The 20,925-nt window shown below is 41.0% G+C and overlaps 1 protein-coding gene across 2 annotated transcripts in view; it reads left to right on the forward strand.

Annotated features, from left to right (window-relative positions):
• The first annotated feature begins 2,244 nt into the window (after positions 1-2,244).
• The window catches only part of NMU (neuromedin U), a 40,118-nt gene continuing 21,437 nt past the window's right edge, over positions 2,245-20,925 (forward strand). The window contains exons 1-2 of one of the 2 annotated variants that reach the window (XM_043905870.1): positions 2,245-2,460; positions 18,832-18,890. In XM_043905870.1, coding sequence (XP_043761805.1) covers positions 2,406-2,460; positions 18,832-18,890 — 114 coding nt within the window. In that variant the 5' untranslated portion in view covers positions 2,245-2,405. Of the gene's footprint in view, positions 2,461-11,288; positions 11,520-18,831; positions 18,891-20,925 lie in introns of those variants that run through there. The other variant, XM_043905869.1, reaches the window with a different exon arrangement.

Genomic DNA, 20,925 nt, shown 5'->3' on the forward strand with positions numbered 1-20,925 from the left:
TGCACTCTAAGGCATATCTCCCACAGAACTGAAAACTTATGTCAACACAAAAACTGCACACAAATATTCATAACAGCTTTTTTCACAATAGCCAAAACTTGGATGCCCTTCTGCTGGTGAATGTTATATAATAAAAGTAACCAATCTACTGATACATAAAACAATTTGAATGGCTCTCAAGGAAATTATGCTGAGTGGGAAAAAAAAGTCATTCTCAAAAGGTAACATAGTATATGATTCCATTTATGTAACATTCTTTTTTTTTATTGTAGTGGTTTTTGTCATACATTGACATGAATCAGCCATGGATTTACATGTATTCCCCATCCCGATCCCCCCTCCCACCTCCCTCTCTACCCCTGTAACATTCTTAAAATAACAAAAGAATAGGAAAAACAGATGACTACTGGGGTTAGAGATGAGGGGGTGAATATGGATAAAAAAGGGTAGAACAGGGAGCTTTGTGATGATGGAATTGTTCTGCATCTTGACTGTGATGGTGGTTATAAGAATCTGTGCATTTGATAAAACTGCATAGAACTACACACACACACACACACACACACACACACACACACACGCTTGGAAGACTGATGAACTCTGAATAAGCTCTATGGATCATACCAATGTCATTTGCCTGATTTTGATGTTGATCCATTGGCTTCCCAGGTGGCTCAGCAGTAAAGAATCCACCTGCCAGTGCAGGAGATGCAAGACACCCAGGTTCAATCCCTGGGGCAGGAAGATCCCCTGGAGAAGGGAATGACAACTCACTCCAGTATTCTTGCCTGGAAAATTCCATGGACAGAGGAGCCTGGCAGGCTGTAGCCCATGAGGTCACAAAGGGTTGGACACAACTGAGCACACACACATACAGTTGTCCTGCAAGGTGCTACTTTAGGAGAAAATAAGCAAAGAACACATAGCACTTCTCTGTAAATTGGCAACTTCTTGTGAATCTATAATTATTTCAGAATAAAAAAGTTTATGAGAGCTTGAGTTGTATGTTAAGTAAAAAGTCTGGGTGATAAAAAAAAAAAAAAAACCATTGTAATAATAATAATTTGTCCTGTCTCCTCCTTCCACCCTCCTGAAAAATTGGTGGGTCTAGATCTCGGAAGTTTCATGCATAAATTAATTCTCATCTTGTGTCTGTTCTCCCTATTCTAGGCATTGCCACTATTCATTATGGAATACACAAAAATGCAGTAAAACTTTAAACTTTTCAAAACTGTCTTCTAGTAAATGGTTTTTCTTTCACCTCCACTTGTACATCATTGCCAACATAGTAAAACTTCTTGTGCACTTATGTTGTGCCTATCCTGTTGCAAACGTAAGAATCCCAACTTAAAGATGGAAACTTTTGATTTACTTAACTCCATCAAAGGCTGGACCTGGCTTCAGGCCTAGCCAAATGTCAATATGTATGACAATTTTCATCTCTCTCTCTTCCCCTGCTTTCCACTTCTCATCACTTTTGTTGTTCAGCCTCTCAGTCATATCTTACTCTTTGAGACTCTGTAACCTGCAGCACTCCAGGCTTCCCTGTCCTTTACTATCTCCCGGAGTTTGCTCAAACTCATGTCCATCGAGTTGGTGATGCCATCCAACCATCTCATCCTCTGTTGTCCCCTTCTCCTCCTGTTGCCCTCAATCTTTCCCAGCATCAGGGTTGTTTCCAATCCGTCAGCTCTTTGCATCAGGTCGCCAAAGTATTGGAGCTACAGCTTCAGCATCAGTCCTTCCAGTGAATATTCAGGGTTGATTTCCTTTAGGGTTGATTGGTTTGATCTCCTTGTTGTCCAAGGGACTCTCAGGAGTCTTCTCCAACATCACAATTCAAAAGCATCAATTCTTCGGTGCTCAGACTTCTTTATGGTCCAACTCACATCCGTACATGACTACTGAAAAAACCATAGCTTTGACTAGATGGACCTTTGTTAGCAAAGTAACGTCTCTGCTTTTTAATATACTAAGTTTGTCATAGCTATTTTTCCAAGGAGCAAGCAATTTTCATGGCTGCAGTCACCATTCACAATGATTTTGGAGCCCAAGAAAATGAAGTCTGTTTCACTGTTTCCATTGTTTCCCCATCTATTTGCCATGAAGTGATGGGACCAGATGCCATGATCTTGGTTTTCTGAATGTTGAGTTTTAAGCTAGCTTTTTCACTCTCCTCTTTCATCTTCATCTAGAGGCTCTTTAGTTCCTCTAGGCTTTCTGCCATTAGTGTGGTGTCATCTGCATATCTGAGGTTATTCATATTTCTCCTGGCAATCTTGATTCCAACTTGTGCTTCATCCAGTCCAACATTTTGCATGATGTACTCATAAGTTAAATAGGCAAGGAGACAATAAATAGCCTTGACGCACTTCTTTCTCAATTTGGAACCAGTTCATTGTTTCATGTCTGGTTCTAACTGTTGCTTCTTGATCTGCATACAGGTTTCTCAGGAGGCAGGTAAGGTGGTCTGGTATTCCCATCTCTTGAAGAATTTTCCAGTTTGTTGTGATCCAGTCAAAGGCTTTAGCATAGTCAATGAAGCAAGAGTAGATGTTTTCTTAGAATTTCCTTCCTTTCTCTATGAGACAGCAAAATTTCTCAATTTGATCTCAGGTTCCTCTGCCTTTTCTGAATCCAACTTGTACATCTGGAAGTTCTCAGTTCATGTACTGCTGAAGTGTAACTTGAAGGATTTTGAGCATTACCTTCCTAGCATGTGAAATGAGCGCAGTTGTGGGGTAGTTTGAACATTCTTTGGCATGGTCCTTCTTTGGGCTTGGAATGAAAACTGAATAGCTTCTCTGCATGTGGTAACCCACATAGTCCTCATATGTCAGACTCACAGAGAAAGACAGCGCCTTTGCCATAGCTCTGAGGCAAAGGCAGGGATAAATCCTTGAATCATGTGGGATAAACCCTTGAATCATGTGAGATTCTTACAGCAAAAGGAGTGATTTTCCAAAGGAAGGGACGTTATGCAGGAAAAAGAATTATACACTCCTATTTTACAAATAGGCTTCCCTTGTGGCTCAGCTGGTAAAGAATCCAACTGCAATGTGGGAGATCTGGGTTCGATCCCTGGGTTGGGAAGATCCCCTGGAGAAGGGAAAGGCTACCCACTCCAGTATTCTGGCTTGGAGAATTCCATGGACTGTATAGTCTATGGGGTTGCAAAGGGTCAGACACGGCTGAGCGACTTTCGCCTCACATTTTACAATAATCAACACTGAGTCTTTCAGAGGTTGATGACTACCCCGTCTGTCCGCTAGGCGGTGGTACGCCCTGACTCAGAGTCAGGCTGTTCCGCTCGCTGCTCACGTCCTCACTCACGACGTCCTCACTCACGACGTCCTCACTCACGACGTCCTCACTCACGACGTCCTACTGCCCCGAAGAACGCCTGCTCTCCTCGTTTGATAATGCCAGTTTTCAACAGTAGTTCTATATTTATTTTTATTTTCTACCGTATGTTTATTGACTCTTTTCTTTATGAATTCCAGATTCTTGAGTCTCCCACACTAACCAGTACAGAATAGGAAATACAACCCAGGAAGGGTCTAAGCAATGCCTTCTACAGAGGAAGATCGCTTTCTTACTCTGATGTTGTTATAAGGGATATCACCATTTATACCACATCAAGTGTTGGTAGTTAAACCGTTAAACATACGGATGTTGTGACGAGAATATCAGGGTTGATTTGCCTGGGAACACACCGGTTAAGGTAATGATTGCCCTAATTTTGTTTGGCCTAATTTTCAGTTTTCTCTAAACTTATCTTGTCTACTTCTGCCTTTTCCTTTTAAGCTGTTTAAAAGCTCAAATTTGGGCTGAAATTCAAGATTGAAATTAGCTTACATATCTAATGAGTGAAAACATCGAAAAAAGAACCTGTGATATATTTTTGAGGAAAAGGGTATTTGATCACCTCACAGATGAACAAGGAGAATAAACTACTCAACACTGACTTATTTTATTCTTCTCAGAAATTTTAAATTTCTCAAAATAATATCATCTAGTATTTAATTTAGAGCAACATGACATACATCCATATACAACTTTGAGAATTTCATTATCTCTATGGTCCACTTAAAAAATCAGAGATAAAATTATTTGAGACACTAGAGAGAAAATGAGTAGTGACTACTCCTTTTATGATACTAACTGAAATGTCACTTGTTTTTATATTCAGAAACTCACTCCAGGTCTGTTTTGATTATTTTATTTTAGCATTTTTCAGAATATCAAATAATATCAATTTTTCTTTTCATTTTTTTCAATTACCTTTGATGAAATCCAGTAAAAAATTTTAACTTATCTATGTAGAGAAATTATGTATTTTTCATAAATACAGATGTCTTTAGAAAATGTACTATTTTGATTCCTTTTAAAATAGACTGAAAAACCAGTCTATGATAAGAAATGGTTGTACAACTTATTGTGTAGAAATAATAAATTTTACTTTAGCTATCCTTGTGTATTTATGGCTGTCATTTAATTTAGGGTTCCATTTTTACGCAGTTTCAAATGTCAGGAAGTATTTGTTTTGCTGCCAGCTTTGCCATGATGTGATTCATAAACACGTCAAGAAAACCTAATAGATCTTTCATTAGTATGTATTAATATTTTAATTGCAATTTAAGGAGCAAAGACTGATTCTGCCTTCCACTGGAATTTTTTTTTTTAATCATGTTTCAAATTAGCAATAATGGTGCTGTCTTTCTCTAATGGCTTTCCCCTTGGAACATCTATCATGTGAAAATCTAGCCTTGTGGGTATCAATGTAATTGCAAAAAGTTATTGACTTTTTGCTTTTTAAAAAATTCTCTTATAACTTTTCTCAAAAGGACTTTATCTTTAAAGGCTCTCTGAGAAAAATCTGTGCTGCTTTCAGGCTGCATGTCAACCTTCTCTGTCTTGTACTAAGAAAATTCACTGACGGTGTCTCCACCCACATCCTCCTAAATGTAGGAGACAGAAGATATGAAATCTAGCTGCTTTTGCAAAGACATTAGCAAGAATGTCTCTTGGACACACAAAGCTATTATTCACCACTAGTCTCCATCACAGTCACTATGTACACTGGGATGAACCTGAAAAACAGCCTTGGGTGAAAGGACTTTTATTAATGCTGCCCATTATTTCTGTAAACTGTTTAAAATAAATTTTATCAAGTAATTTGAGAGAATAAGAAAAGTTTCCCTCCCCTATAAAGGATCATGTTGTACTTCTTAAACTTTATGAGCTGCTACATCTTTATCAGGGCAAAGGTAATAATCCTACAACAGGAAGTCTTAAGACATGTGGATGTATTTGATCTGTGGTCCTCTGTATCTCGTGTTCATCATTCTTCTGTTATCTTTCAGAAGCATGTTTCTTCTGGGTTGCTTTCTCAATACCGTGTTCTTCATTGAAAAGTCGCTCTGAATCGGGATATTTTCCTGAAAGCAGAGAGGTTGATAACTACCTAGTTTGAAGACATAGGTGGGAAAAAGAATAGTTGGCATTACTGGAGTTACCATAAAATCTATGACATATTATTGTTCAAAGCAAAGGCAAATGCAGTTGTAAACTGGCAGTTTCATCCAGATACCAAGGATGTTTGTAGAAAAAGCTGAAAAGTATCCTTGTCACTAAGTAATAGATACTCATCTTCAGAAGCAAATAGACCCCCAATCATTTGGTCTATTTTCCTGCAGTCGCCACAAATGACTACTCCCTTTGAACCCGAGCTCTGTAGCTCCACAATTGGCTTCTCCCCAGAATTCTACTTAAGAGACTATAGGCTGAACTGAGTCCTTGAAGTATTAATAGCTTGCTTTTCATACAGACCATTTTAAAAGTCTTTATTGAACTTGTTATAATATCGCTTATGTTTTATGTTCTGGTGTTTTGGCCTCAAGGCACACAAGATCTTAGGTCCCCAGCCAGGGATGGAATCAGCACCACCTGTGTTAGAAGGCGAAGTCCTAACCACTGGACCTCCAGGGAAGTCCCTGGAGTAGTTTGCTTTTAACTACTATAACCTCAGCAGAACTTTACTTTTCAGATTAGATACCCTTAAGCAAAAACTTTTCTTTAAATTTCAAATTTGGAATCAGGGTGGTATTTCTAAATAGATCATCCTGCATGCACATAAGAAATATATAACAGAAAATTGGGAAGATGCATGACAAGGTGCAGGTGGTCTTAGAAGAGCTAAAACAGGATACAGAATTTTTAATATTTTGTTAGTCTATAAATCTTACAGCGGACACTGGCTTAATAAATACTTGCTGAATGAATGAGTGGGTATCCTGCTAATCACTGAGAACAGGTCATCATTATTTCACAAATAGTATCCACTTGCCATTATTTATATAATGATGCTATTCATAGCTAACAGTTATATCAAAGTGACCATAAAGAGCAGCATTCTCCACCTGGGTTTTATGAAGTATTTTCTGCCCTGAAAGGAGTTATAGTTAGTGACTATAGCTTGGTCATTGATACCGACATGTCTTAGGTGAACGGCTGCACAAAGTTTGAGAGGGGGTGTCATAGTTATCAAAAACATCCAGGTATTAAATAGCAAATTTTGGATATTTCATGCCCCAAATAGACAAATATTTCTTTTGCTAAATTGCAGAGACTGCCACCAACATTATTTCTGACCTGGACTTCTTCCTTCTTTTAAAAAAAAATTTTTTTTAGATGTAATTAACATACCATTTAAAGTATAAATTTAAAGTATAAATTCAATGATTTTTAGTATATTCACATCTCCACTGTCTTATTTCAGAACAGTGTCTTTTTCCACTTTGCATAATCTTCTCAGGGCTCATTCATGTTGTAGCACACATCAGTATTCCATCCAGTTTTCTGGCTCTGGTGTGGATTTCTACAGTGTTCTCCCTGCCTCTACTGGGGTCCTGTTCTCGACGAAAGCCAGGATGATGCTCTTCAAATGTAAATCAAATCACCTTACTCCTCTACTTAGAATCCTCTAAAGGCTTTCTGTTTTACTTAGAGAACAATTTGAACCCCTTCTCATGGTCTCCAAAACCTTTCACTGATCAGGACCCTACCTTGTCTACTTCAGATATCAGCCCCCCATTTCTGCACTTACTCTGTAACAGTTCTGTACCAGTTCCATTGGCTTCCTTCTGCTCCTGGGTCATTTCAGGCTTGGCTTTTCTTTCAGTTTCTGCCTCAGGGCCTTTGCATGTGACGGTCCCTTTTCCTGGAACTCTTTTTTTCGTAGATCGTTCCATGACTGGTTTCTTATCTTTCAGGCCTCCCATATCATCCCCTCTTGTGGCTACCCTAGATGGTCCTGTGTCAAGAGTCTTTTTCCCAGCTCCCAGTCACCATCTATTATATCATTGCTCTGTTTTAATTTCTCTATAGCATTCACTAACATCTGAAATTGTTTCATTTATTTACTTGCTTATTATCTGCCTCTCCTTGAAAGCCTGTAACTCCGTGAAGGCAAAGACTTTAACTTAGTTACCGCTGTATCCCAAGCTTCTAAAATGGAGCCTAGAAGGTGCTCAATTAATATTTGAAGGAATGCATGGCTATCTTGCCTAGAACTCCTAAATCTCCCAGATTGTGCCCCTTCTCTCAGCTCCTAAAGCTGGATCTCTCTGCCAGCTCCTGCCTGCCTGAGTGTCCATCTGTGTTGACTCTCCCATTCTCTTGACATTCAGCCATCCTCCCCTCCCTAATGCTCTCCATGATGACTTCTCTAGATGCCCCAGTCATGAGCTAGCAGTCTTAGTAATTTGTAGGCCTGTCATTTAATCGAGCCTTCATTCTTATAGATTATAAACAAAAAGCAAATCCAGTTGCCAATTTGCAAGAGAGAAATAGGTGAGAGAAATCAGCATGGAACCAAGAATCAAACTTTCAGTCTTGAACGGAGTGAGGAGGAATGCTTTTTTTTTTTTTCATTTATTTTTATTAGTTGGAGGCTAATTACTTTACAATATTGTAGTGGGTTTTGTTAGGAGGAATGCTGTAGATGCTGCGTTATACCTGGTGGTATATACTGATGTATAAGCTCAATCTAAATACAGATCAGAATGTTAAGAACATTGTTAAGCCTCTACTGTAGAGATCTGGAATCTAGCTTCTTTGGAATATTTGGACAAAAGGGGACCTTGGGAATCAGCTTTCTTCCATTTAGTCATTTGTGGAATGCCCCGCACCCCCCGCCCCGTACCTTTGCTCTTAGGAAAGTGTCTATTTCCCCTCATTCCCCCATCTATCTTCTCTTATCACCCAAGTCACACAATAGCATGTTCATTTGACTACAAGACTTTTAAAAAGCCATTTCTTTGAAAATAATAACTCATATATACTGAGTAAAGGAAAAGTCATACATAGGGAGGAAAGAGTTGCCACATAATTAACCAACAAATGCTCCAGATGCATAAAGCATTTCTATAATGGCTAAGAAAAAACTAACAACCCAAAGGGAAGAATGGAAAAGAGATAAATGACATTTCACTGAAGAGAAAACAATGATGGCCAATACCTTCGTGAAAAGATATTCAACCTCATTAGTAGTGGGAATTGCAAATTAAACCCACAATGAGATGCCACCCCCACCCAAATGGCAAAGGTTTTTACAAGAATGTGCAGCAATGGAAGCTTCATGCACTGCTGGTGGGGTGTTGTTCTTGTTCGGTTGCTCAGTCCTGTCTGACTCTGCAACCAAATGGACTGCAGCACGCCAGGCTTCCCTGTCCTTCACCATCTCCCGGAGCTTACTCACACTCATGTCCATTGGGTCGGTGATGCCATCCAACCATCTTGTACTCGGCTGATGTATAAATTGGTACAGCGCATTGGAAAACAATCCATAGTTTAACTGGACCTATGACCTAATAACACTATTGCTAGGTATATAACTCAGAAAACTCTTGCATACATATACCAAAGGCTGTGTACCAGAACATCCAGAGCAGCCTGATTCATGCAGAAAAAACTTGTCATACATGAGTCATTTCTTTTCCTGACCTCTAGAGGTATTGAAAAGCATCAAGCCCACTATTTCAGGCTTCTCTGTTTTCATTGACATCTCACCCACAGAGGCGGCTGAGACTAGCGATCTTTCAGTGTGCTTCCAGGAGATACAAGGAAGGCAGTAGATAACTAGAGCCCCCTCCACCCACCCACATCCTTACTTCATTTACATCCTCTGTTCTCTTAATGCTTTTTCACTACTTTCGGAATAAATAAAAGCACTTGCAATCTTAAATCTATTCTCATCCATCTTTGAACCTGGACCAGACTCTGTATAATCTGGCCTTGCTCATGTGTTTTTCATGGATATAAAGAACTTTAAAGTGTAGGCATTACTTTTTCACTCTATCAGGGTTACTCTCTTGCCTCTCTGTATTTATGACGGAGCACTATCCCAGTGGCCTTGTAATACAACTATTTGAGTATAGATTGGGGTCCTTTATCAAACTGCAATTTCCTTTAGGAAGATTAGTAAATGTATCCTAAGGACATGCCTTGCCTGTAGCGGACTGTACAGTGCATGTCTGATACATTCAAATCCCTGATTTAGGGGAGAAGTATCTTTACAGAGTAGAATAAGTGGCTCCCTCACATGCTGATATCTTTATATATATTCTTTTTTTTAAGTCACTCAGTCATGTCTGACTCTTTGTGATCCCAAGGACTATACAGTCCATGGAATTCTCCAGGCCAGAATACTGGAGTGGGTAGCCTTTCCCCTCTCCAGGGGATCTTCCCAACCTAGGGATTGAACCCAGCTCTCCCACATTGCAAGTGGATTCTTTACCAGCTGAGCCACAAGGGAAGCCTGATATCCTTGGGTGGATTGTTTAATATCTCTAAGCTCATCAAGTGAGAATCATAATAAAGTAGTTTCACATCCCCGAGATGCCATGAATATTAAATGCATAGCATGGGAAGGTGCCTGACATAAAGATGTCCCTTAGGAAATGTTAGTGTATTTCCTTTTCTACCCTTCCCTCAGCATTCCTTTCAAAAGGAGGTCAAATAAGATCCCTTTTCCTTGTTTCTCGAAGAGGAAATTAAAACCACATCAGCTGGTGTGCTGGAGAAGGCTGTTTCATGGATATTTCCCCCTAGGAAGGAAACTGTGGAGAAGGATAGTAGAAATCAGGTCACTCTGGAAATCAGAATGCAACTGCTAGGAAGGGACAGCAGGAGGAACGCACAGAAGGGGAGGTATTACCTGAAGGCTTGAAATTCCACAGGTGAGTCAGAGGCCTTCCAGAACTGTTAGAAAGGTCTGTGTGGGCAAGCCTCAGCAGTCCTTTCTTTTTAACTGTCTTTAACAGACAACTGCTTTTCCCTAAAAGATCTCAGACCTGATAGGAATTTGGGGAACACCATCCCGGGTGGCTTAGAGAGTAAAGAATCTGCTGGCCATGCGTGAGACCTGGGTTTGATCCTTGGGTTGGCAAGATCCCCTGGAGGAGGCACGGCAACCCACTCCAGTACTCTTGCCTGCAGAATCCCCATGGACAGAGGAGCCTGGCGGGCCGCAGTCCAGGGGTCGTAAAGAGCCGTGATTGAACGACCGAGCCCAGCACCACCGCCGTGGCTTCCCTGGTAGCCCAGTCGGTAAACAGTCCGCCTGCAGCGCAGGAGGCCCAGTTTCGATCCCTGGGTGGGAAGATCCCATGGCGAAGGAAATGGCAACCCACTCCAGTATTCTTGTCTGGAAAATTCCATGGACAGAGGAGACTGGTGGGCTGCAGTCCATGAGGTCGCAGAGTCGGGCACGACTGAGTGACTAACACCAACTAACTATGCACCATGAGCCAGCACTGCTCTCAGGCTCCCTGGGTGAGTACCAGGGGCTGGGGGCGAGCAGGGGAACGGAACAGAGGTGTGTGCGCCGAGGTGGCTCCCCGAGCTCTGGACAAGAGGTGCCGCAGAGCCGAGTGGGGCAGAGAGGGCTTTCCGGGGAGGGTGCAGAGGGGTCGTCTCTGGCAGAGCATCGCCACCACCAAGTTTAAAAGCCGGGATACCACCCTCTCTGGCCGCCTGGTTTGCATTCCCCTCCAGCTCCCCGTCAGTGCTTCCCAAGAAGGGAGGGGACATGCTTCGTTTTGATCCTCCATTGCAGAGACCCTAGGGCCAGGAGGGTGAAAGATGCGTGGTACCCTGAGTCAGAAACTCGTGCATGGGTGCGGGGTGGGGCGGGTTGGGAGTGACGCGAGGAAGGCCGGGGGCGGGAGGTGACGCGCGCGCGGGGACCTAGCCGCCTCAGCTCACGTGTCCGCGAGATTTAAAAGTTGGCCGCGCGTGGGGCGGTCGGTCTGGCCGCGGAGCCGGGGGGACAGCGCGCCGGGACGCGGAAGCTCAGCCGGAGCACCGCTCGGAGCGCGCGGCGGGTGCAGCGCAGGGTCCCGGGATGCTGCGAGTCGCCAGCCGCCGCCCCGAGCCGCCCGCGGGACATGTGGCCGCCGGGTCCCCGCTCCTGCTGCTCCTGCTGCTGCTGTCTTGTTGCGCGGACGCCTGCGGAGGTAAGAGGACCCCGCGCCCCCTGGGACAGCCGCGCCGCGTCCCGTCCAGTGCCTCTCCTCCCCGCTGCAGTCCTCGATCTCTTATCTCCTTTTCTCTTTACTCTTGGCTGGCGGGATTTGCCACCCTCTCGTGCCGCGGTGCACGGGTCGCCACCCCAGGGCATCCTGGGCCACGTGTCTGTGGCCCGGCTGGAGCCTGGACCTGGGCCTGGTGGAAACCCCTAAGCCGGGCAGTCCTCCCAGACTTCGGATGTCCAGCCCGCATGATTTATGGGTAACGGGAGTTAAAATAGTGAAAATGAAAATGCTTTTCCTTTGATTGCAATTACCGGAGGGATTGACAGTGAAGCAAAACTAGAGTGGGTGTGATATTTCCCCTGCTGGTGTGACGTCAACTTGGAAAGTGCTCCGCTTTCTTGGTGAGTGAGCTCCTGGACTCTTCAGGTAACCCGGAGCAGTAACAGGCCCCTGTCCAGCAGTATGGAAAAGGGAGAGCGTGGGCTCTGGGCCACGTAGGTTATTCCGCACCGGATCAGGAATATAGAGTCGGAGAAGCAAGTGTGCAAGCCCGCCTTTCTGTCACTGCTGCAGCTAAAGCCACTGAAGGCAGCTACGATTTGATAGTAACAAGGACTTCTGTGCCTCGCTTAGAGGAAGTGAAAGTGTTCGTTGTTCGGTCGTGTCCGACTCTTTGAGACCCCGTGGACCGTAGCCCGCTAGGCTCCTCTGTCCATGGGATTCTCTAGGCAAGAATATTGGAGTGGGTTGCCATTTCCTCCTCCTGGGGATCTTCCCGATCCAGGGATTGAACCTGGGTCTCCTGCACTGGCAGGCAGAATTCTTTACCATCTGAACCACCAGCGAAGCCGTGGCTTAGAGGAAACATGGGGGGAAAGCAAAAGCAAGGTCTGGAAGGGGTGTCCGAAGCTTGGGGCTTGGAGTAGAGTAGATACAACCTGTTCCAGTGGAAAGATCACTTCCCTGCTGCCTTAAGGTTACCTTTCCAAGTAGCCTGAGGGGACCATCCCTCATCTCGCAGCTTTGAGCCAGGGCCCTCCTGGGCCAGTGGTAGCCCTACTAAGATCTTGACTCTTCTAGATCTGCAACGGGTCCCCTTATTTTCCCTCTGCTCCCCTCTCGGTAGTGTAAGGGAGGGCTGTTTCATCATTGTCCATAATGTTAGGACTTGAAACCATTAGTGTGGGAACCTTCCTTAACCTGTAGCCCAGCCCCCTATTAGAGGTGGGGGAACTGACACATCATTCTTTTCCTAATGGAGCTATTGTTATTGCTGACCTCTTATTGTTTTCCCCCTTTCCTTGGGGCATTTGAGATTCAGAGAGGTGGGGACTCCTTGGCTTGAAAAGCAGGGTAATTTGGTTGTGAAATGTAAGCAGTAGAAGCTAGGAGACCTAAACCTTCTCCATCACATGTTCAGCAGTGATACAGCATGCCTTTTGCAAAGTCACGTTAATCTTTTTCCATTTTAAATTTGTTATTGGTAAAATTAGGATGGTCACTTTTATCTACCTTATTCAGAAAGCAGATAATCATAGTTTAATTTTTTTTTCTCTGTGAAGCAAATTTACTTTCCATGCATGTTAAGTACTATATGCTTGCAGTGAATTTTGCATCAGTGAGAGAGAACTTCTTTTAGCAAGGGGATACAGGGGAATTTTCAGGCTCCTGGTGATTGGGCAGAAACTATAGAAAGCAGCAGCCATTTTCTAAAAACAGCAAGTCTTGGGTGTTATTTCCAAAAGAGGGTATCTGCTGGTTGACCAATCCTCTCGTAAATATCTCCACTGTTTCTCAAGTTAAGGGATGAGATACCTCTTTCCCTACACAGAAATCCCCCTAGACTACCTTTTTGTGTCTTCTTTCCCCATCAGACCTGCTGTTAATACTAAAAAACTTTTATCTCTCTAAAAATGTGATGAGAAGGAAAGAGGGTGAATTTACCCTCATCTGATCTGCGCTGGTGATCTGCTATATTCCGGAGCTCTGACGGTAGCACTGGAGGGGAAGCTTGACATAAAGAAGCCAAACTGAGAGATAATCCACCAAGATTAATCATTATGCAAGGTGCAAGTGGATGTATCAAAAAACAACAAAGCAAATGCCACAAAGCCAGAGGAAAAAAATCATGTCAATAAGTGCAGCGTCCTCGGCAAAAATGAGTTAGCAGAGCTGCAATGGCAATAAAAAGGTAAAGGGCCAGTCACAGAGTCGGTGGCTGGAAACAGTTTACCGTTCAAAGAACATTAAAATGAAGACAGAAATTTCCTGAAAGAGAGGTACCTTTGGATATCTGTGACAAACTGTCACTTGACACGGCCTCTGACAAGAAGTGATCAAGTGCCCAAGACTAAATTAAGAAGTGTCTTCAATTTAAAGTGTTTTTCTCTCTAGACTTTTTTGACTAGGGAGGCAAAGGGCAATGTTGATTAGTACATTTTGTCTTGTACTACTAGCTACGTTTCTATAAAATAGGGTGCCCTGCGTGTCCCAGAGAGCTAGAAACCTTTGTTCTTTGCTCCTGTTTGTGGGTTCTGTTTTTGTGTTTTTTTGAGAACATGCGTACAATAAAGTGTTCCTTGCTTGTTAAAAAAAAAAAAAAAAAAGAAGTGTCTTTTCCCACTCATGAAATAGTTCTTGAAATTCAGTCAGCAGTAATGATTTCTGATTTCCAAATCCTACACTAGCTAAGTACTAGCAATGAGAAAAGGAAATGGACACTGTTTTTAGAATAGCAGGATCTGCTTTTCTTTCTCTTACACATGGTGTATTTACAGATGCACAAGCTGTTGATCCATATTATTTGCATTAGTTATATTGTTCAGTATAAAACTAAAGGTTTCCCTTTATGAGATAGTGTTAAGTATAAATATCTTGAAACTGATCAAAAATAGTGCAGTTGTTAACACAACATTGTAAACCAACTGTGTGTGTGTGTGTGTGTGTGTGCACTTAGTCGTGTCCAACTTTTGGTGACCCCATGGACCGTAGCCCACCAGGCTCCTGTCTATGGAATTTTGCAGGCAAGAAAACTGGAGTGGGTTGCCATTTCCTACTCCAGGGGATCTTCTGGACCCAGGGATCAAACCCATCATGGCAGGCAGATTCTTTACCACTGTGCCACCTGGGAAGCTCTACTCTTAATAAAAGCCCTACTTTTAATAAAAATTAAAAGCAAAAACAAAAGAAATCCAATGCCGTTTTTAGGATATAGAAGAGAGTGGCACTGTCCTGACAGTATTTGGGAAAGTATCTAGCACTGCTATTTGATAATGTAAAGCCCACATCCTGGGTATGTCGAGAGGAAAAACACATCAACTTTAGTTAACAAATAGACAAAAGGGAAAATTTTTCCTCTTACATTTGGATTTAGTCATAGGATATTAAAGCTTTTCTACAAATTATAGGTAAACATTTAAAAATTCTGGTTTTTCTAACCTTTCTACCCTGCGACTGTGTTTCTGTGTTCTGTGTAAGAGCCACAAAGTATCCCTTTTTTATTATATAAATGCTTGGGACTAAGTTAGACAGTGGCAGTTTTGGTGTGGCCGACCCCAGCTTGGGGAAATGGAAGGAGACAAAGTCTCAAAAGTCTTGGTAAGGCTGTAGGGAGGGGGTGCTTCCGCTTTTCCTGGAGGGTGGAGGATAGTCAAGAGAAGAAAGAATATGAAATTGTGTTCACTAAACAGAAATGCCCTGTCAAACAGAGATTAACCCTGGTACGATGAATGGAGAAATCAAAAGTACAGGCAGGTGAAGACTGCATCCAGCAAGTGAAATTCCTTGTGTATTTCCTTGCATCATACTTGACTCTGGTTCTCTTCAATCAAATACTGCTCTCTCCCTTTATCCTCCTTTCTTTTACCTTTCTGTTTTTCAAAGCTGTGTACGCTGGGTAACAATAGGTGAGTAATGCATTCAAGCTGTAAGGAATGGTCTGATGGCCTGTTAGATTTTTTTCATGAGAATATTTATATCCCTCTTCTGGAATTATTCAGACTTGTTAAAAAGCTTAAACCTAAAATGTTTCTTTGAGCTGCCTAGTTCTGTCAAAAAAGAGGCATCCTCTGTTTCTTTCTGCAATGCAGTGCTCGCTGCCTCTGGCTGTTCACTGTTATCCATGGACCAGCCGCATCAGTTTATCACCAGGAAGCTTGCTAGAAATGCAGACTCTTGGGCCTGTACCCAAATCTCTGAATCAGAATCTCATTTATTCAGATCACCAGATGTTTTGTATAAAAATTTGAGAAGCACAGCTTTATCCGTTTCTGAAAACAGAATGAACTTAGAGTAACAGTCACCAGACAATAGTGACTTTGAGATATACCTTTGGGCTAGGATAAGAAATATATAATTGAGAAGTGTGTAAGATTGTTTGTGCACCTAGAATAGCTGTCCCATGAAAGGGGATTCAAATAAATGAACTCTCGACTATGGACTACATGATCCATGTAAGTTACTTCTAATGCTGAGTACAGAAAATGTAGTTAAATACTGTTACTTTTATTGGAACTTAGCTTCAATAACAGTATAAATTTGAGTGAACTCGAAGCAACACTTGACTGAAAAGTGGTAGAATTACGGGGAAAAACATGTTAGGATTTGGAATCGGTCATACCTGGTTTGAGGGCTTCCCAGGTTGCTGAAGTGGTAAAGAATCTGCCTGCCAATGCAGGAGCCACAGGAGACCCAGGTTGGATCCCTGGGTTGGAAAGATCCTCTAGAGGAGGACATGGCAACTCACTCCAGTATTCTTGCCTGAGAAATCCCATGTGCAGAGGAGCCTGGCGGGCTACAGTCCATCAGGTCACAAGTCAGACATGACCGAGCCTGCACACAGACCTGATTTGAAATCTGCTTCTGCTATGTATGTGTTTTCGTGACCTGAGACAAATTGTTTAATCTTTCCTTGCTTCAGTTGCCTCATCTTAAAATGGGAATAAGGAGAATAGCTACCTTTAAAGGTTGGTTTCAAGGTTTAAGGACATGACACGTTTTAATGCTCAACACAGCGTCTGTGGATTTCCTGGGGGCTCCAGTGGTAAAGAATCCACCTGCAATGCATGAGACCCAGGTTCCGTCCCTGGAGCGGGAGGATCCCCTGGAGAAGGGAACGACAGCCCACTCCAGAATTCTTGCCTGGAGAATTCCATGGACAGAGGAGCCTGGTGGGATATGGTCCATGGGGTTGCAAAGAGTCGGGCATGACTGAGAGACTAACACTTTCATTTTCATAAAAGGGTATTTTCTTAACTTTAGTAAGAATAAATGTATATATATATATATATATATATAATAAAAATAATTACATTTAATATTTATAATTTATACAGCATGAATTTGCAAATTAAACCTGTGAAGAAAATATCACTTTAGAGGATATAAGCTAGTTAACATTTGATTTCAACAATAATTAAGGCCTTAACAATTAATTCTTTTTTTAACCTCTGAGCCACCAGTGTCTCCTTAATTCTTTTTCTTAAAAGACCTTTTCTGAGATACAGTTTATGTACCACAAAATTGATCTGTTTAATGATGTAGCTCAGTGGTTTTTAAGTGGACTTAAAGAGCTGGGCACTCATTTGCCTATCCATGTTTCCTTTTTGTCTATTGATTCAAAAGAGTTCTATCCTATAGGGATCTCTGCCATCACCTTTTATTAAATATGTTTCATACATTTTGAGAGTTTTTGTTTGTCTTTTAATTTAAATTAATTTGTGATTTATGGTATAAGTAAGTTTTCGTGAAGGTGGTCAAAAGGTACAAACTTTCAGTTATAATAAAGTGTTAGTCACTCACTTGTGTCCGACTCTTTGCGACCCCATGGACTGTAGCCCACCAGGCTCCTCTGTCCATGGGATTCTCCAGGCAAGAATACTGGAGAGGGTAGCCATTCCCTTTTCCGAGGGACGTTCCTGACCCAGGGATTGAACCCTGATCTCCTGCATTGCAGGCAGATTATCATCTGAGCTACCAGGGAAGCCCCACTAGTTATAAGAAGTACTAGTGATTTACATACAAATAAACATAAAGTTACATAAAGTTGTGCTATAACATTGTATTCATGCATTTACATGGATTTTATGTGATACTTCATCATCTAAGTTCTCTTTCATGATCACATTAGGAATACCCTGGAGGCATTGTCTTACTTGAAAAATGTTATTTCAATTGGTTGAGTATCATTCTTTATAATATTTAGGTCAAACAAGGGCCAGCACTAAACCCAAACTAAAAAAAATATGTGTCTGTAATAAATTTTTGTTCCTGCATTATTATACATTGTGGCATAAGTGACTCTTCACGCATTCTGAATTAAGTAGAATGGATTTCTTACTTTTTTATGCTCTGTTTTACAAAACTTTTAATAGTTTTACTTCTCCTTAACAAATGAAGTATTGATTCACCTCTACCAAAAAGAAGAGAGAGAGAAAGAAAAGAAAGAGTGGTGCGGCTATCACAACAACATGATGATGTTTGCCATCATCCCCCAAATATCTCATGTCCGTTTGCAGTCAGTCCCCATTCCCATCCTCAGCCCTAAGCAGCCAGTAATCTAGCACGATAGATTTACCTTCTCTGGACGTTCCATAGTAATGGATCCATACATTTATATGTATGAATATAATCTTATGCATTTGCTTATTTGATTTAGCACAATCTGTTTGAGATTCATCTCTGTTTGCAGCCTATGTCAATAGTTCATTCCTTCTTATGGACCACAATTTTCCATTGTATGGATGTACTACATTTTGTTAATTCACCAGGTGATGGGTATTTGTAGTGTTTCCACTTCAGGGCTATTATGAATAATGCCACTATGCATGTTCATGTACAAGTTTTTGTGTGGACATATAAGTCTTTCACTCTTGAGAGTAACGTCTTTGTAATGCTATTAAAGTTTGTTTAATAATTATGTCTCCTTGGTTGCTGGTGGTTTAGTCTCTAAGTCGTGTCCAACTCTTTTGGGACCCCATGGACTGTAGCCCTCCAGGCTCCTCTGTCCATGGGATTTCCCAAGCAAGAATACTGGGGTGGGTTGCCATTTCCTTCTCCAGCAGATCTTCCCCACCCAGGGATCGAACCCCAATCTCCTGCATTGCAAGGGGATCTTTACCAACTGAACCACCAGGGAATCCTTATACTGAGTTAAATCCAGAGATACCTAATGAACTAGGAGGATAATGATATACAGTGAAAAATGAGAAACATCATCCAAAAATGAATTATATATAATGTTTGGTTTTAGGAGAAATATTATAACATTAATTTGTGAGTATAACTTTATTTTTAGGTGCTCCAGTATTACCTCAAGGATTACAGCCTGAACAAGAATTACAGTTGTGGAATGAGGTAAAGAATTATCATTACACAAATTAGTGGAAATTTACTCTTTTTAAAATTATCACGGTAAAGTGAAATAATGTAATTGAGCTTTGCGATTTTAGCAACATTCTGAATTCATAATTTTTTTTATTAAATGAAAGAAGGAAAGATGAAAAGAAACCAAAAATACTGTAAATGGTGAAGATGGCAGAAATAAATCCTAATAATAGAATAATGAGAATAAATATGAATGTGCTAAAATATACCACTTAAAAGAGATTATCAGACCAGATGTTAAAAACAGATTCAGCAACACTGTCTATGTAAAAGTCACACTTGAAGCAGAAAACAAAAAGTGGTTGAGAATGGAAAATGACAGAGCAAGTAAATATGAACTGCACAAAAATTGGAGTAGCAGTCTTAACATCTGATAAAGTAGAATTCAAGTACATGAACCATTTTAACATAAACATATGTTGATAAAAGAGCAACAGAGCAAAAAGATACAGCCATCATTAATATGTATTAACAGAAGTGAAAATGAAAGCGACCCCATGGACTATACAGTCCATGGAATTCTCCAGGTCAAAATACTGGAGTGGGTAGCCTTTCCCTTCACCAGGGGCTCTTCTCAACCCAGGGATCAAACCCAGGTCTCCTGCATTGCAGGTGGATTCTTTACCAGCTGAGCCACAAGGGAAGTCAAAGAATACTGGAGTGAGTAGCCCACCCCTTCTCCAGTGGATCTTCCCAACCCAGGAATCGAATCAGGTCTCCTGCATTGCAGATAGATTCTTTACCAACTGAGCTATCAGGGAAGCCTGTATTAACAGAAGAATCTCCGAACTTATTTAAGAATTGATAGAAATTCAGGGAAAAATAGATAAATGAACATTTGTAGTTGGAGATTTTAATATACCTCTCTCAAAACTGATAGTTAAAGCAAATAGCACACAAGTAGATATGTCAAAGACCTAACAATACAATTCATAAATTTGAGCTATTAGAAATATTTTAAAAATCATGTACTAAATAGTATGCACATTCTTTTTGAATATAACTGAGGCATTTAAAAATGTAGACTATGTCTTAGAAGACAAGAAGGTTTCCATAAGTTAGAAAGGGTCCATTTAAAATGTTTTCCAATTATAATGCAATAAAGTTAGGAACTATCAGCAAAGGTATAACTTAAATATCCCATTTGCTTGGAAAATATATGGCATTGGTGAATAGCTCTATGTTGAAAAGAATGATATAAAAATATTATAGGTCAAAGTTTGTATGCTACAGCTAAAACAGTAGCTAGAAAGAAACTTCATATATATTTTTCAGGACAGAAGAAAATTTAAAAACAAATATCCTCAGCATTCAGCTAAAAAATGAGGGGAAAGAACAACAGGGAAATTTCAAATAAACAGGAATGAAGTAAATAATAAAAATAAGGGCAGAAATAGATTTTTAAAAGAGAGAGGAGAAGGAGAACAACAATATTAACAAAACCATATATTTATTGTTTCAGAATGTTAATAAGCACTTGCAGTGCTGATTTTAAAAAGGCAGAGGGAAAGAGAAGGATAAAAAAGGACAAAGACTGAAAAAGAGTAGATCATCAACAAAAATAGAGATTTTATAAATATTTTAAATAAGTGTTATAGGCGATTGACTGGTGAAGTTTGTGCAACTCTATAAATAACACTAAAAACCATTGAACTGTACACTTTAAATGGATGAGTTGTATGAAATGTAAATTGTGTCTCAATAAGCTGTTACCCGCCCCCCCAAGTATTATGGACAGCTATATGGTGATAATTTTGAAAACGTAGATGAAATGGATAAATTCCTAGAAACAATACCTTATGTCCAAAAGATGCAACATTAATACACTAAGTATTGAAGAAACAATTTCTTCTTTCCTTGTAAAGTGAAAGTGTCGGTCGCTCAGTTGTGTCTGACTCTTTGTGACCCTATGGACTGTAGCCCACCAACCTCCTCTGTCCATGGAATTCTCCAGGCAAGAATACTGGAGTGGGTTGCCATTTCCTTCTTCAGGGGATCTTCCCAA

Source organism: Cervus elaphus, chromosome 6, assembly GCF_910594005.1.
Source record: "Cervus elaphus chromosome 6, mCerEla1.1, whole genome shotgun sequence".
NCBI classification, from domain to species: Eukaryota; Metazoa; Chordata; class Mammalia; order Artiodactyla; family Cervidae; genus Cervus; species Cervus elaphus.